The 18,731-nt window shown below is 39.5% G+C and overlaps 2 protein-coding genes across 3 annotated transcripts in view; one reads left to right on the plus strand and one right to left on the minus strand.

Moving 5' to 3' along the window:
• The first annotated feature begins 2,815 nt into the window (after positions 1-2,815).
• Positions 2,816-6,047, plus strand: DUSP28 (dual specificity phosphatase 28). The gene is made up of 2 exons (XM_077488358.1): positions 2,816-3,277; positions 4,608-6,047. The coding sequence occupies exons 1-2, from the start codon at positions 2,933-2,935 to the stop codon at positions 4,698-4,700; spliced, it is 438 nt and encodes a 145-aa protein (XP_077344484.1). The 5' UTR covers positions 2,816-2,932; the 3' UTR covers positions 4,701-6,047.
• Positions 6,048-14,011: 7,964 nt separating this feature from the next.
• Positions 14,012-18,731, minus strand: part of LOC143988647 (claudin-15-like) — a 90,194-nt gene continuing 85,474 nt past the window's right edge. For both annotated transcript variants that reach the window (XM_077488359.1, XM_077488360.1), the window contains 3 exons: positions 17,832-17,913; positions 15,134-15,244; positions 14,012-14,714 (listed from right to left, as the gene is read on the minus strand). In XM_077488359.1, the coding sequence (XP_077344485.1) occupies positions 14,606-14,714; positions 15,134-15,244; positions 17,832-17,913 (302 nt within the window). In that variant the 3' untranslated portion in view covers positions 14,012-14,605. The remainder of the gene's footprint in view (positions 14,715-15,133; positions 15,245-17,831; positions 17,914-18,731) is intronic.

Genomic DNA, 18,731 nt, shown 5'->3' on the forward strand with positions numbered 1-18,731 from the left:
TATCCATACCTGCAAAAAGGGCCAGAAGTCATTTTCTGACTAAAGCTCCACTTTAAAATGGAATTTAATCCTCCTATCCTTTACAGCCAGGGAAGCTGCTTCTGTTTTATCTGCAACTGCCATGGAGCTGCACATATGATCAGTTATTACACCAGACATTTCATGGTATGACAGTTTAGTTGAGGACACATGCAAATGTGACAGCCAGCAATCCCGGCATTCCAGGAATGTAACAGTTTTTTTTTTTTAACCATTAATAGATGAGTTTAGTTACGCTTTATAATTTACTGCTAGGGCTTTGTGCTTCAGCAAAATGGCAACCTCCAGCAAGAAGAAAAAGGAGCAATGTTGGAGGCAATTTACAGCACACACTAAGCAGCTGCTCCTGTAGATGACTGATTGGCTGGGGGAAACGCGTTGGGTGGGACTACCAGTGACATCACTTCCAGCCCGTGGAGTGCACACAGCATGGTGCGTCTGGGTTTACATGTGATTCTTTGCAATACCTATGTAAGTGTGATTGCAAATGTATTTTTTAATTAATAAAAGATACTACGCTATGTTGGTTCCGCCTTTGTTCCTTTATTGTCTATTAGAGTGGTAAAAAGCTCCTAGGAGGATCGAGTGCACCATGGTAGCTGGAGGAGAGGAGTAGAGTGAGTGACATCTGGTGACCAGCACAGGTCATTACCCGGGAGGGTGACATTTACAAGTGCAGGTTGACTCATTGCTGTACAGCAGGGTTTTTCAAAATATGGCCCTCCAGTTGTTCAGGAACTACAATCCCCATCATGCCTAGTCATGTCTGTAAATGTCAGAGTTTTACAATGCCTCATGGGACATGTAGTTCCATAATAGCTGGAGGGCCGTAGTTTGAAGATCCCTGCTGTACAGAATAGGTCTCAATTGCTTTCCGGTGAGCGTGGAAAAAAGCACATGTTGTTTTTCATGGAGCACAAAAAAGATTGAATGTAATATCACACAGCACTTATGAGCTATTTTGGCAAGAGCACTTTGCATCTGATTAATGGTACTTGTTATTCACCAAAGGACTGAATTGTATTATAGTTACTAATGAGATTGAACACATTTTTATTAGAGATCTTGTACATATGAGCTGACATCTCTGTGTGTTAGTAATAGTCAGCAGAATTCAATACCGAATACAGGTGATTGATGAACAGCAGCAGTCACAGATACACATTGAGAATATTTAGAAATTGAAGTAAAAGATATCGTAGCATGGGTGTACACATACACACAGTGACTAAAAATGCCTAAAGATCAAGAGCAACTGAGCATGTGCAGGATGAGACAGTGGAGTTGATTTACTAAATCTGGGGAGTGCAAAATCTAGTGCAGCTCTGCATGGTAGCTAATCAGCTTCTAACTTCAGCTTGTTCAATTCATCTTTGACAATAAAACCTGAAAGCTGATTGGTTTCTATGCAGAGCTGCACTAGATTTTACACTCTCCACTTAAAGTAAATCAACCCCAATGTATTACTGGATTTTAAACAGCATAGTCATTTATTTTTAATGTTTTACATAACTATACCTGCAAAAGGGGCGAACCTGATGTGATCTAGCAGGACTAAATTTTATGACTTCCACTTTAACCACTTGCCGACCGGCTCATGCCGATATAAGTCAGCAGAATGGCTCTGTTGGGAGAAACCCAGAATGGGTACATTGTCCCCTTTAAGGGCCCACAGGGGGATGTGTGCGCACGCCGGCTGCACGGTGGGAGGACCCAATGCGTGTGGCCGGCAGGCATGATTGCCACCGGCTGCCTGCAATCGCGTGCACGAGAGCCAGCACGGGTTCTGTGAGGGGAGAGGAGACATATCGTTTGTTCCTACTAAGTAGGAACAGTGATATATCTCCTCCCCTAGTCAGTCCTATCCCCTATTATTATTATTAACACAGTTAACCCCTTGATCGCCCCCTAGTGTTAACCTTTCCCTACCACTGACATTTACACAGTAACCAGTGCATTTTTATAGCTCTGATCACTGTATAAATGTCAACCGTATTTCTTGTGGGAAAAAAAAAATGTCAATGGTCCCAAAAATGTGTCAAAAGTGTCTGATGTGTCTGTCGCAATGCCATGGTACTGTTAAAAATCGCAGATCACCGCCATTACTATTAAAAATAAATAAATAATAAAAATGCCATAAATCTTTCCCATAGTTTGTAGACGCTATAACTTTTGCACAGACCAATCAATATACGCTTATTTCAATTTTTTTCCAAAAATATATAGAATAATACATATTGGCCTAAACTGATGAAGAAATTTGTTTTTTAAAAGCATTTTTGGGGATATTTATTATACCAAAAAGTAAAATATATATATTTTTTTCAAAATTGTCGCTTTTTTTGTTTATAGCGCAAAAAATAAAAGCCACAGAGGTGATCAAAAGCCTCCAGAAGAAAGCTCTATTTGTGGGAAAAAAAGGACGTAAATTTTGTTTGGGTACAGCATTGCACGACCACGCAATTGTCAGTTAAAGCAACGCAGTGCCGAATTATAAAACATGCTCTGGTCAAGAATGGGGTAAAATCTTCCAGGGCTGAAGTGGTTAATTCGCCAATTTGAAACACCAGGATAAAGATCCTTATTTTAAAAAAGTGACAGTTCTTTTCATCTGAGTTCAAAAGGATTTGAAAATTGGAGTCACATTATCTTGTGTAAAGCTTTGTGACTTGAGCCTATGACTATTTTTATAGCTAACAAGGAATGCTTTCCTCGCAGCAGGGATATCTTGTCAGAGGCTCAGATCTTAAAATAACCATGAAAGATCTGGCCAGGACAGAGCCTGGGCTTCTAGTACAACCTAGCTGCAGGTGTCAGGAAGGGATGTATTTCATGTTGGAAGTTCCCGTGCTGCCCCATGCAAGTAACTTGTTACTTGTAGATTGTAGGTGATATGTCTAAACTGTATACAATTACAGATTCTTTATTGATAAGCAATGCTAGAGCTGCCTGCAAAAAGGAGCTTCTCATATCAGAGGGAGTGACGTGTTGCATCAACATTTCCAGGAAGCAGCCATTCCCAGACTATAATCTCCATACTCTTCGGATTCCTGTGTTTGATCACCCACTGCAAAACCTGTCTGAACATTTTGACCAATGTGTGGATCTGATAGACAGCACTGCTCGCAGTGGGGGAAAGTGTCTGGTCTATTGTAAGCACGGACGTAGTCGATCAGCTACAATCTGTATTGCGTACTTGATGAGATGTAAAAACTTGACCCTGTTGGAAGCCTTCCAGGTATAACAGTCTCATGTTTTTGTCTTTAGTTTGTATGTATTTCCATCGTTTGAAGTCCATTAACTATGCAGCTTGTGTTTGCAGTAATTTCAGTGTGTATGCTGTTCCTCCAGTTGTATACACGTCTTTTGGAATGACAGGGACTCTTTTTGGATCCAAATCCCTCTATCGCATTTCCCTCTCAGTCATTCCCCTTTTAGATCAGCATACTTTAAAATATGAAAAGTGTACAGTGCCTTGAAAAAGTATTCATACCCCTTGAAATTTTCCACATTTAGTCATGTTATAACCAAAAACATAAATTTATTTTATTGGTATTTTATGTGATAGACCAACACAAAGTGGCACATAAAATTGTGAAGTTGAAGGAAAATGATAAATGGTTTTCAATTTTTTTTTACAAATACAGATCTGAAAAGTGTGGCATGCACTTGTATTCAGCCCCCCTGAGTCAATACTTTGTAGAACCACCTTTCACTGCAATTACAGCTGCAAGTTTATTTGGGGATGTCTCTACCAGCTTTGCACATCTGTAAGGTGAAATCTTTGCCCATTCTTCTTTGCAAAATAGCTCAAGCTTGGTCAGATTGGATAGAGATAGAGCAATTTTCAAGTCTTGCTACAGATTCTCAATGGGATTTACAGTGCTTTGAAAAAGTATTTATTTCGCAACTCCATTTTACTATTTTACATTTTAAGGAAATATGTAATTGAGCTTTATGACTGGACTTAAGTTAAAGTGGTAGTAAAGTCCATAAAACTATGGACCAGTAAACTATAATAAGGCTTACCTGTAGGTACAGTGAATATCTATTAAACCTGCACTGTTTAGGAGATATTCACACGAGATGCAGCCTGTGATGTCACTAGCGCATGCGTTCTGAAGGGATGGTATACCCGTCCAGTACCTTCAGAGCTTCATGTCGGGGCCAAGACTCCTGCGCGCATGCGCAGGAGTGACTTCATCACGGCTCAGCTATTCATACAGCCGGAGCCAGGTGACAACGTGCCACTGGAAGGCTTCATTCTAAGGTATTTCATAATGTGCTAGCATGCGATGCATACTAGCACATTATGTATTTGCCTTGCTGGGGAGTTTTTTTTTAAATGCCCAAGCTTACTACCGCTTTAAAACGTAAGCTCAATATAAATAAAAATGGTATGAATCTTCTACACAAAATGTGTTTTCATATTAAAGTAGTGCTTCCGTAATTTTCTTTTGGTATTTCCAAGACCAGTGATAAGACCCTGGAATAGCATTGGATATAGGGAGCATTGGGAGAATTTTGTGAAATAAGTCTCACGTGAATAAATATGTTCTCTTTTTTAGATGGTTAAAACAATAAGACCATCGGTAGAGCCCAATGCTGGATTCTGGTCCCAGTTGGAATCATATGAAAAATCTCTTCAAAAGAACAAGTGAATGCAGAATTACTGTGTGGTCCAAACTGTCATATTGTGTATTAATATGCTTTACAATCTAATTTTCAATACAGTAATACTCCCATGCTACCGAGTGATTAAAGACATCACATGTAGGTCTCCTCTTGAACATCATGTCTCCTGAACTGACAAGTACTGGGATGGGAGCTCCTGAGACTACATGGTATTTTTTTATGAATTTCGTCAACCAAGAGTTCCATCTGAAGTGTAAACATTATTTCACAACTTTCTATATTAAGTAGATGTAAACCTAACTGGATGAAATTTAGTTTGCTGAATCATTGAGCATAGTAAACAATGTCATGTTTTTTATTTTCAGATATACTTACATTTTTTCATTTATTTGAATCTCAATGCTGCTGATCTATTTCTCTTCTTTTGCCAATTCCTATTTACATGCATGTGCTTCAATGAGAGCAGCATGTAATTATTCAGGAAAGGTTTCCCATTGATGGCGATGACATTGTGATATGTGTCAGCATAGCATTAACAGTCTCCACCAGTTCTTGGCTTTTTCATCAAAGGTGCATGTGACAAAGTGACAACATAGGAGAACAATTGGAAGACAGGGACATAGTCATCCTGTAACAGAAAATGGCTAACCTAGGACCTTTACAGCAGGATTTGCAAGCAATATTATATTAAAATCTGTAGATTTTAAAGATTTCAAGAGATTAAAAACTATTTTTGAAAGGTAACTTAAGAAGGCAAGAACAAAGTGGATAGCAGGGGCTCTGGCGAGGACTACGGTCAAAATGGCATCCACAGCAGAAAGCCTCTCTGTCACTAAGACACCAGCCAAATATGAGAGTAACCAAGAAGCCTACTTATCCCTCAACCAAGCCCAGATCTTTGCTTCACAAAGCTCTGCAGACCACATCTAAACAGATAACAGGTAGACCCCTGTGTGAAAATAGGGAGCTGGAGCAAAAGACATCATTACTGTGGTTAATGGCCACGAGAAAGACCTGGCATCCCTCCAGGATGAAAATGCCCTGCTCCACTCTAAGGTAGAAGTTGGTGAGATCAGATCTGTTGGCCACTTTAAAAAAAAGAAAAAACTGCGCTATTCAGTTAAAAGATTACCAAGCTGCAACTCCAAAATGTTATACAACACTAAACACAATAAAAACCAAAGAGCTACGCTAAATGATTGACGCATAAGGTGATATTCCGAATAATCACTGCTGAAAACACCAGTTTATGGCAACAAGTGAGACCGTGAAATTCCAGAAAAAATCATGACTCACCCAATGTGGGTGCACTCAATAATATATAAAAAATATGTGCAAAAAAGAAGTGCCTGTGAAACACTATAAATTACTCACATAGGCTAGTATCTACATGATCAAAATACAATTATAAACATACATAAAATTTACATCCAATGTAGTGATGATAACCCAAAATGAGGTTAATAAACAGGTGATTAAATTAAAAATTAAATTGAAACAGAAAAGTCCATATAAATTGATAGTGAAAAGTGGTTTCTTCCAGAGTGATGAAATTGAAAGTATCCCACAGAAGTGTGACAAAAATAAAGGCACCTCCACTACAGCAAACACTGCCACTTACCAGATGGTAGTGGTCCATTATTACAGGGAACCACAATATGCAGATGGCTATCACCTCAGCCCGTGATCTCTAAGGACTCCTCAAAGCTCAATGGTGATGATCTCCTCGCAAGTCAATTCAAGTGCAGCCACAACATCCACATGAAATGATAAAGGCCCGCAATAGTGTAAAAAACCTTAGCGTTTATTAAATAAGAGTAAAAGACAAATGCGCACTTACATTTAAGTAAACGGAATTCAGCATAAAAGAAATCGAGCCGGCCACCCTTGAAAAAGCCTGATACTTCCGGGACTACAGCGTATAGCGGTGACGTCAGTACATCACTCCTACACCCTGTGTGTTTTGTCACAAGCAGGACGTCGTCACTGTTGGGCACTTTGTCAGTCCTCCTCCAAGAGCTTGCTCATAATATTCCAGTCAAATACATAGGGATCAAAAGAGTCCACAGAATTCCCATCAAAAGCAGCCAGTGAAATCTTAGAGAAATATTTTAGTTAAGTTACTATTATACCACTCGAAGGACTATCTCCTGCTAGCCAGCTCTTATTTCAAGATCATCAGTATCAGCTTTTTACCGATATAAAATCTTTCACAATCACCAAGAGGAGAGCCATAACACTCTCTCTGGAAACATAGAATTCATTAAATATGGGGATTTTCATTTAGGCTCTTTATACTGTTAATAGCAGACAGCAGTATGCCTGCACTATCCCAAAAGATGTACAAGTCCGCCTAACAAGTTCATAACCTACACACCCTAACATTCTGGTACCAGGAGCCCCACTGTGAAGACCTCATCTCCTAAGCCACAACAAGGACTCCAAAAAGAGTGCATATCATGGCACCTTCATCAGCCCAAGCCCAAAGCCAGCATTTTTGGGATCTCATTCAGCAGGATGATCTGTGCCTCTTCAGTCCTGCAGGCTTCTCCAGTTTCTCCTCTGCACCTGTGATCCCGCGTTCAGAAAAATATTTGCCTGATTGACATGTTAGGCCACTAGTTTAGGAGAAACATGGGAGACACTGTGATTTTAACGTCCCACTGCTAAGGTTCTGCATTTTCAACAGCCCTGCCTTACCAAGCATTTCAGTTCATGTACCTGGGGCTGCATTGCAAACAGCCTTCCTCTGATTTCATGAAACTGGTGGACATCCCTATCCCCTGTTCCACTAGGCCCCCATTTGTTCTGCCTGGTAACTCCTTTGTGAAACCCCACTCTCCCTTAGAAGAATAGACTGTGTAATTTGTCTCTGTTCTGCGCCACCTAATCCTATACAGGGATGCAGGTGTTTATTATCTAGACATCTGGTGAAATCACTCCACACTATGCACCGCAAAGGCTTATGACAATAATCTTTATCCTGTTTCCAGGCCCAGTCCCTTTCAAGGAAAACTCTGCTCTGCTTAGGTCATTTGCATTCTTAGTTAATTGTACTATACCTCTATACCTTTTGGGTATTCTGGAAAGTGAAGTTTTGCCTGGCAGTGTTTGCAGGGAGGAAAATTTGTTTGCGATTTGCAGCTTTTTTAAATTTACCTCCTCCTGGCGTCTCTCCCAGTCTTGATTCCTGGTGGTCATCTCATGTATGCTTTTTTGCCCTCTCCTTCTTCCAGGGGATACAGCTGTCAACTTTTTTCTGATAACAAAACTGATGTTGTTGGCAATATAAGCATTCAGACCTAGACATGTATCCACTAAATGTATTTTGTTCAACGTTTGATATTTAAAGTTCAATGTTATTTCAAATAACATATAATATCATTTTGTTTGTGCTTGTTACTGCATAGCCTTCTGTATTTAAACGTTCCTTGTCTGTAATTGAATTGTGTTTCCATTAATATGAAGTACAGATAGTATGATAGTATTTCTAAAAATGTATGTGATTCTCTTGTGTTGAATAATTCATAGATTTATTCATATACATTTCTCGTCAATCTATGTATTGCTTCTTTGATGAAATAAAGCTGAAACTCATGTCTTGAGGAAGTGGATATGACCATGAAATGCATTGATAAGGGTTTCTGTATAGTAATGTTGTATTTGTACATGTTACTGTTCAGTTTACTGTGAAACATTGACTACAATATAGGACAAAGTTTGATACTGATTTTACTGTTCTAGTTGGGTTAACAACTTTTTCTCTGTACCACACACATTCTCAGCTGCACTTCTTTCAAACGGGTACTGTCAATCCATCCTTATTTTTTTCCAATTTTCAATACTTCTTTTTACCTCCTTAGCTTTTACATATTCTATCAACACTTCTGTGTCTTACACCTCACTGTCTGCTCCCTTTTTCTCAGATGACTGGGGTTCCATAGTGCACCATTCCCTACTGATACTCTTGAGAAGTCGTACATATATAATTAAGTGACCACAATGAGGCTAAACATTCTAAAAACTATGAGGCCTAAATTAGACCAACGAGAACTTAAGCTTTCTTTTAGTTTTGATCTTTGCGGGTAGATAGTAAATGTTTACTTTAGGGCCTCATTTCATACTATACACCTAATATGGATCAATTTCTCTCACATTTCCTCCTGATGATCACTGCCCATCAATGGGAAACACTTGCAGTCATATGAAAAAGTACACCCATGGAAATTGAACACATTTAAACATAGTTTAACATATTTTAAAAGCAAACCTTCATTCAAAAAGTGCTTACAGATATAAGTGACCACTTCTCTATGCAAAGTTTCTTCAGTTGCACAATGCTTGTGGGTTTCCTTGCATGTACTGTCCCTTTTAATATCCCCAACACAACTTCAATAGTATTCAAATCTGGGCTTTGGCTAAGCCAGTCCATAACCCCTTGTTTTTACTTTTTAGCCATTTCTTATGAGGATTTTCTAGTGTGCTTCATTTTAATATCGTATTGAAAGACCAGTTTTTGGTTTAACCTCAACTTTCTGATACATATCCTCATATTCTCATTAAGCACACTTTGATATGATACAGAGTTTATAGTTGACTTGATGACTGCAAGCTTTCCAAACCCTGAGTCAGCAAAGTAACCCTAAGCCACAGTTAGCATAAAGTATGAGAAAACACTGCTCTTAAAGTGATTATAAAGTCCTGTTTAAAAAATAAAAATAAAAAAAAAATAACAAACATGTCATACTTACCTGCGTTGTGCAGTGAATTTGCACAGGGCAGCCTGGATCATCCTTTTCTCTGGTCCCACTTCGGCTTTCTAGGCCCCTCCCTCCTGTCAAGTGCCCCCACAGCAACCTGCAGCTGTGTATGTCCATTCAGACACAGAGCTGTGGTTTGGCTCTGCCCCCCTCTCTTCTGATTGGCTAACTGACTTTGATTGACCAAGACCAAGGCTACGAAAGACCAAGGCTACCTGGCCATACCAGGTACCTTCCTAAATTATTTGGGGGCCCCAAGCATAATAAATCACTACCCCCCCCCCCCCAAGCTACACAATTCAAAATATAATGCCACTACAGAGACACCTCTGTAGAACTTTAATATAAATGTTACAGTGAATTATCTGAGAGACAATATTTTACAAAATATTGTATATTGGCTGTACATCATGTAGGCAGCTTGGTTAGGCTGCAATTTAAGAGGGAGAAATGAGGTACATTTTATCTTGAACTACAAATTAGAGTTCATCATCTGAGAGACATTAACCCAAAGTATTTCATAGTATCTGGAAAGTAAGTGAGCAGTTTGGTTAGGCCACAAGTTAAGAAGGATGGATGAGGTAGTTTGCATTATGAAATAAACATTAGGGTTTATTTTGTAAAAGACAATAGCCATGAATACATGAATATTGTATAGTGGCTGGACAGTATGTAAGCAGGCTGATAAGGCCACAATTTAAGAGGAAGAGATATGGCAGGTTTTATATTGAAATAAAACTTATGCCGCGTACACACGACCAGACTTTTCGAGGGACTAAGTCTGACAGACTTTCGACGGAGTTCTGACAGAGTTCTGACAGAGTTCTGACGGACTTTCCGAATGAACGGACTTGGCCACACACAATCACACCAAAGTCCGACGGATTTGAACGTGATGACGTACGACTGTACTAGAATAAGGAAGTTCATAGCCAGTAGCCAATAGCTGCCCTAGCGTCGGTTTTAGTCCGTCAGACTAGCACACACACGAGCGGATTTCTCAGTAGGAACTGGGTCCGGCAGAGTTCTGTCAGAAAAATTTGAAACATGTTCCATTTCTAAAGTCTGTCAGACTTTTGCAAATCAAAAGTCCGCTGCAGCCCACACACGTTCGAATAGTCTGCCGGAATCATTCCGTCAGACTTTTGATGTTGAAAAGTCTGGTCGTGTGTACGGGGCATTAGAGTGTATTTTCTAAAAGATAATAGGTACAAATATTTTATAGTTGCTAGAAAGAATGTAAACATCTTTGTCCATCTCTGTCATCATGATCTGGCTAAGTCTTCTGGGTTCAGGCAGCTGGAGCATGCCAATTCAACCCACTGTCTGGGGAGGTTTTATTATGGAGAAACAAATCCACCTCTGACCCCTTACAGTGTGGACTGGCTCACTCTTATTAAAATGTCATGGTTTACCAATGACTACTAACCTCCTACTGCTGATGCCACAGACTAAACTTTTAAGGGTCACTCAGCCAACCCACCGCCCCCCCCCCACACACACACACAAAAAAAAGAAAAAAATTGATACTTGCCATCACATACTTGCTTACTTGTGCTATGACTCAGATGCACTGTGAACCCTTTGTGTGGCAAACCAGAACCCCATCCCTACTGGTAGCTACACAGCTACCTAGATATCCAAGGGAACACAATTTGTAGAGTTTAGTAGGCAATGTTTGTTATGACATGATTAGCGCTTATTGATAAATGTACCAAAAAGAGTATTGTTTTAAATTAGCATACAGATATGGCTGCAGCAAAGTTTGTTCTCTGTATAGATTAAATTGTACAAAATTTCCTTATCTGAAAGATTTTAGGCTTTGAGCATGGTGTAAAGATCAATGGAAATCAGTAGTATATAATTTTTCTTTAAAAAGGGTCAAATAAATAATTATTTTATTATTTTTTCTCTTAACTGCCTGTAAAGCCTCTAAAGCATTGTAGATTGTGGGTGCAGTGTCAGGCTCCTGCAGACTGTCAGTAAAGTGGTCTGCCCATACCTCCCATAAGGGCAGATGGTTACTGAAGTCCAGAAAGATAAATGAACCCAGAGAGTGCTCATGAATCCCCTCATAGTTAATTAAGAACTACAAGCCATCTGTCATGCTGGAAGACGGTACTTGTAGTTCATTCATTCACAGAACCATGAGGGCCGAGCCCCACACAGCCATGTTGTTTTTGAATTCTGACAGCAGGTGCGGGCAGAAGATCCCCCGTCCATTGTCACAATAGGGGATCAGGTCTGGGTGCGGGCAGGTGATTTAGTAACATGTTACATATTACACCCTGAATTTGGCTGTAACATGTAACATGTTATTAAAGGTAAACTTATCCTTTAAAGTGTAAATAAAGTTAAAACATTATTTTTTAGTTTTGGATAGAGTGGAGAGGGATTAAAACACTACTATTACTGTGCCTTGTTGGGGAGAATCACCCTCTCTATTTGTCCTGTTTACCGTTATCATTGAAAGTGAAAGTAAAAGAAAATCCCAAATTTTGAATTGACATAAGAATACTAATAGAGGGGGAAATTGTCCATTAGTTAGTTCTGGTGACCCTGGTGACACAAACTCCGGGATTCCTTCACTTTGGAGGTATTTTCTCTCCCTTCTTGTTTTGGCTGTGGGACAGGAAGTGAAGGGAGATCTTCTCATTTGGACACAGATGGCAAAAACCAAAACTGACATGGGCTTTAACTCTCCCTTAAGCCCCGTATTCACAGGCTGAATATCAGGAGATATCGGCCAGTTCAAAAAACACCGGCTGACATTCAGCCAATGTGTATGCCACCCTGTCGACAGAAGCCAGTCGTTTGGCCAGCTTCTTTCAGACGAGCATGCTGGAAAACCAGCAGTCTACATACTCCCAATCAGCACTCTCAGCCAATGTCAGAGAGCACTGATCGGAGTGTTCTGATTGGGGGCTGTCCCCCTGTCAGAACACAACAGCTCAACAGGAAAGATCTGACCGGAGCTGACAGTTTGTTTTCGTTCAGCCCACTGGGTTGAATGAAAAAAACTCATAGTGTGTACCAGGGTTTACCCTATCCAAAATGAGAAAGACAAGTTTTGCCTTTAGCGACACATTTTGTGTTCCTTTGTGCCTTAACACCACACCTTTAGCATAAAAGAAAAAGTAGGTCCTTGAACATGCTATGTGTGTATATTTCTTAATAATAAACCATTGTTCAAGGACTCACTCTATCGGTAGTTACACACCATTGTACTGCAATAAAATAAACTGTAAGATGTAACAGATAAATCCTTCGGGACAGTTTCTATATTACACAATAGTGCTGTGTTGTAATATAGTTCTGAACAGCATTCAGGGTGTAAAGGGAAAATTTCTAGTTACTTGCAAAGTAGCATTTGCAGGATATAATTTTTTTCTTTTCTTTCTAACCTCTTCAAGTGAACCTTTCACTATAAAAAGTAACATCAACTTAACCAAAATTGGACCACCGGTGTAAATGTAAAATGTGTATTTTACTAGATTGGGGATGCAGTCATAAGTAGTATAGGATGTGTTTTATAAATGTAAATCATAAAATGATTTCTTCTTCTATCTATATAATTATCTTGTTTTTCCTAGGTAAGAGGTACAGAGGTAGTTTATTAGCATATAATAAAAAGTTTAGGAGCCACTGAGCTCCTTACAGAGGTCTTGAAACATAATTTTCATTGTCAACTGTGGGAAAAACTAAAATAGCTAAGCACCAGTTGAAATTGTGTTACCTCATAGGCTACTTAGCTTCTAGGATTTGGCCAGCCCTGGCACAACATGATAGCACAGTCATGTTTTACTCACAACTGCATTATATCAGAGATAAAGGAAATTACTTACTACAAAATATGGGTGGTAAGCTACCACACATTGCATTTTTATTTTTGTATTTCGGCCCGCATTACATTTTGAACTTAAGCTAGCCATACACTAGTAGAATTTAATTTGAAACTTATCATTTTCAAAACACTTTCTAATTTTAAGTGGGGTCAAAATGAAGTTCGGTTTTGACTGTTGACAAAAGTTAGAAGGCAGGGGATGTAAAAATTTTCTTGATCAGGCAATTTTTTATCGGTGTAAGTTATTTTCATTCAGGAAAGTCCGGTCATTTTTTTGTTAAAAGCAAAACAAATTTTTGAAGTACTTTTAAACAACATTTGTCAAATTATTGAATGTACTGGGAATTTTTATATAAATGATCACGTGAATAAACATTTGTTTGAGAATCTACTAGTATATGGTCAGCTGTAGGATAATAAATAGTGTTAGATTTTTAGGGGTGACATTTTTATTTTATTGCTGTGATCAGTTATATATTTGTGTGTGATTAAATATTTTTGGGTTAATCAAATAGTAATATTGTGCCCAAAACTACCATTTTATTACTGATTGTGAAGTGTCTTCAGTTTTCCTATCAGAGTTTTTTTTGGTCTCTAAATGCACATCCATAAAAGGCTAACAACTTCCTCAACACCTCATAGATGGAGGTCCTGAGCATGTCTGGGGGTAGCTACACACATTGAGCCCAAATAGGTTATAATGCTGTTCTTGGTTATCTCTCAATTGAACATATACATTTTAAAGAAAATTTATTAGGAATAAATATTCTTAAAACAATATCATTCATTTTCACCAATGTTTTTAGTGGTCCCAAAAATGTTACATTATACTAAACACTAAAGGGTTGGTTCACAGACAAGACAATTTGCTTTTTGTCTAATTGCTTCAGTTTAGACCAACGCACTGCATTGGTGTGTGCTGAAACAAAGTAAGGCAAGTTGAATTTTTGCACAGCTTGTTAAGGCATGCTATAACACATCACAATGGTCTGCTGAGTATAAATTTGAACTGTCACGTTTAATACAATTTAAAAAATGGGGGAAAAAAAGCAAGCATTGTGATGCATTGCACACCAGTGGGCGTGCATTAATTCACACTTTAATGTGCCCCATTGCTGTTAATGGGCCCTTAGGTAAGACATTTATACAAAAGCCTAATTGTAGTATATACTGAGTTCTTTGTCAGTGCTTCTTATTTCTGCCTATTTTATGTACACAGAACAAATTCTAATATCCATGGTGCTTAACAAATTGAACCATACAATAAAAAGCATAAACTACATGCAAAATTGTGAAACTGAACACAGTCTTGAGTCTGGATTGCAGATTAAACATAGGCTCTGTCCATTGAAGCACCTTCTTTCCTCTCTTTCCTCTCTTTGAATTGGGTGAATTCACTGTCTGGTGCTCCTCCTGGATAGTTGTATTTGTAGATTCTGAATAAAGAAAGCAATGCAATATTTATAATGTTCAAGTAAAACATGACCATCATCACTAAAGTCATAACTTCCTTCTGGTGATTTTGTAACAAGGACTGCTACTATGTACAGTGTAATAGCTCTCTGAAGTCTGACAACCCTCATAGTCAGTATCCCCACTCTTGGCCAAAGCACTTTGGCAACAGAATACGCTGTCTGCTGCCTGCTAATAATTATTCATAATGCACAAAGAAAAAGACATCAGGATTAGTAGATAAATTGTGAAAACCCCTTGAAAAACTGCAATCAGGCCCACAATCCTGGGTATCTGTTTGGACCTTCTGAGTGCTATCAAATGTTTGCTTAATTTATACACTGTTCTAGATTTCCAACCACTGAGATCCCCTTCATAGGTATCCATGATAAATGATACATACCCTTTTTTGGCAGTTTTTTTCTTCTTGCATGAGCAGCACAGGAAAGAACCTCCAAGAATTGCCAGAAGAGATCCAGCCCATCCAATATAGAGAGCAGAGCCAAGCTCATACCTGAGATGGTAGAATATACATACAGTGGTGAATAAGTCAGACTTTCTAGAAATTGGCACGGTTTAGTGCAATCCAAGCAATACATGTTAACAGTTTATGTACCTGGCCTGCATATGTATTGCCAAAACATTTTAAGCCCCTGTCATTGCTTTTTTTATTTGTTTTTCCATTGTTGATTGGGTAGATTTCCCTTCACTTTTTATTGAAAATCATAAAAGGGTTATAAAACATATCAAGTTTACATTTCAGTAATGAATTGCAAACAATATAAAGAAATTAGATCAAAATCTGGTTAGTTATTCCCCAGAGTCTGAGCTTGTTATTGGAAACAAATATATGGAAGGAGCTAAGCGCCAAGCTAGATTGACAGACTAATAGATATTTTTAATCATGAATACAATTAAAGCGTGATTTTCCTTCACTTTCTGGCCTGGAGATACTAAGGAAATACTTTAGGAAGTGAGAGTAAATTTCTGCTTAAATAGGTGTCCCCATTGGAAGACTTCCTCTCTATTCCGGTTAAAGTGACAACTGTAAATTTTGGCTATACCACCTGCACCTGAGATAATGATCATCAGGGAAAATAGAGAGGATAAATCTCTCCAGTGCGGACACGGACGATCTAACTGAAACAAGAAAACAAAGCATTTTCTTTAGCTATACCTTCAATAGGAATTTCATGTATTGATTAGACTAGTCTACCACCTAACAAAATGCTGATCTGTTGTGGATTAAAGTAAAGTTGTCATGGGAGAGACAGGAAGGCTGCCATTGTTGGTCTCTCTTTCAAAAAATGTTAGTTGCTGACTGCTTTGTTGACCTCCATGCTTCAGTACTTTTGGGCACTGACCAATGTTAGCTCTTGAAGCTCGTGACAGGTGTACTTTAAAATATATGTAAAGGCATTTTTATTTTAGCTTGGATAAGAATAGGGAAGGGTTAGATCCTCTATCAGGTTTTAATTGGTGACTACAAATAATTCACCCCCCTATTTGTCCTGGTGACAAAATGATTAGAAATCCAAAAATGTTGTTGGCATCAGAGCAGTGAGGGAAAATTTGGGGGCACCTGTTCTTGTGACAATAGTTTAAATTGGAGTTTCACCTCAAAAGAAAAAAATATATATTAATGTGCTTAAAAAAAAAAAAAAAAAAAAAAAATTGAGATTTTTTTTTTAATCAACTCTAAATGCCTGTTGCTATGGGGTCCCTCGTAGTCTGCTTCCTTCAACGCCTGGGCTCCTGACGTCACTTCCCTTGGCCCAGGAAGGGAGATCGCCTCTCCTCCCTCCCTCTTGTCAACAATCTGGGACACATGACAGGTCCCAGATGATTGCGCAGACAGTCGCAGTGCACGGCTCACACATGCTCAGTGGGTGCCCGGCTGTGAAGCCACAGCCGGGCGCCCACAGTTAAAATACCAGCGCCACCGAGCGGAGGGGGAGGTGAGTGGGGCTTCTATCCCCCACATCGCTGGACTCTGGGACATGTAAGTGTCTGATTATTAAAAGTCAGCAGCTGCAGTATTTGTAGCTGCTGACTTTTTTTTTTTTTTTAAACGGAACACCGCTTTAGGCCGGGTTCACACCGCTGCGATGCGGGAACGCCGCGAATCCGCGGCGTTTTCCCGCATCGCATTACTCCCGCCGGCAGTTCACACTGCCCTATGCGGACGGCTGGGAGTGTCAATGTTATGTTAATGACACCCCCAGATCCGTCGGCATATCGCAGTGCGATCTGCCGACTCGCACAGGAATCGGATCGCATGGTGTGAACCCCCATGCGATCCGATTCCGTTGCGGACCCAAAAAAGGGTCCCGTGCGAGTTTGCTGCGGGACCGCTGCGAGTTCAGCCATACTATCTGTATGGCTGAACTCGCAGCGCTACGGAGATCGGATGTGATTTGCTGTGCGAGTCACATCCGGTTCTCCCCCCCGCAGCAGTGTGAACCCAGCCTTAAGGTGGAAATTCTGTTCACTTTGGAAAATTCTCCTCTCATTTCTTGTGGTGTGTCTAGCAAAGGAAGTGAGTTGAAATCTAACAAATGGGACATAGATGAAAAAAAAATAGCTTGACAGAGGTTTTTACCCTTCCTTACTCTATTAAAAAAAAAAAAGTTTTGGCTGGATATAAACATTTAAGTGTGCATCAGCAATATATAACTCATCAGGGATGTATTATAACCCACATAAATATATATGGGGGCAGCATAGATTCTAAGTCATTGCTAGCAGTACCTTTGTCCCTTTTTTCTGACAGACAAGTAGAGTGTTGTGTCTCTGTATTGTAATGCGATTACCAGTTCATTGTATAACAGTGTTTTTTAATAAATAGAACATGGTTACTTCCCAGGTGATAAACCAGTATATGTTTTTAACTGATTTCTGTATACAGTAGGTAGTGCCATATATCTCTTTCCTGACGTATACATTGACCATTCATTTATTCCCACCCCTGAAGGAGTGTAATAATCCAATGTCTGTCACTTTAGAAAAAATCTATTTTTTGTAACACATGCAATATATCTTTTTTACCCAATGCAAATCGGATAATCACTCAAATATAATGTAAAACAGAAATCACTTACTTCATTCCAATGTAGCGAGGATCGAAGAACTCTTTGGTGATATTGGCTGCATACCAAGACACTGCCACTAAGCAGGAGAGCCCTATGTGTGCAAAAAAATAATGTTAGATCTCTAGTATTGCACAGATTTATAACTATTTTTCACTGTACTATGCTGTATATGTGCCTAGTGACTTGGATCAGTTGGTTCTAGGAATCTAAAAGCAAGGAGTTTTACCAAATGTTACTGTACGGTTTGTAATTATATATGTACGCATACCGCAGCCAAATTATACAGCTATTGGCAGATCCTACTTTGAAGGCAACGTAGGTAGAGTGGACAGCGAGATAGTCTGAGACCCTATAAGAGCAGTCACGGTCCATGTAACAACCTCTCGTGTCCAACCCTCAAAGCACAGGCACACCCCAAGCTCTAGGCAAGGTCCTACTCACAATGTCCAGTGCCAGCTCCCCAACCAGCTACCCTGTGACATTCATGAGTGAAAACAGTCCTTCCCCAGCCCAGCTTTCTAAGGTAGTGTCCTCCAGCAAATTATTTTTAATCCAGGCTCCTTTAGGCACTCAGCCAAGAACATGCTGAGGTCTAGCAGCAACCGTTCTTAATTAACACGGACTGCCACCCAGGGGTAGACTCTGATCAGGCCTTCCCAAACATTTATCTTCTCCCCGGCCACACCTTTGAAGCTACCTCCCAGGAATTTTCTGCAATCAGATAAAAGTTCATAACACAGGGACTGATCTCCCCACACAATTTCTTGAAGCTTCTATCAGAAACAGGCAGGAGCAATCAACCCCCAGGCTTAGCGAGAGCCTGAACAGACCTAAAAGTACAGGTACAGCAGAGCCAAAAACAAAATTTATCCAGCTTATGGCAGGAGCTCTACATACATATGAAGAACG

Source organism: Lithobates pipiens, unplaced genomic scaffold (genome assembly GCF_037356315.1).
Source record: "Lithobates pipiens isolate NorthernLeopardFrog02 unplaced genomic scaffold, aLitPip1_a1.2 Scaffold_18, whole genome shotgun sequence".
NCBI lineage: Eukaryota > Metazoa > Chordata > Amphibia > Anura > Ranidae > Lithobates > Lithobates pipiens.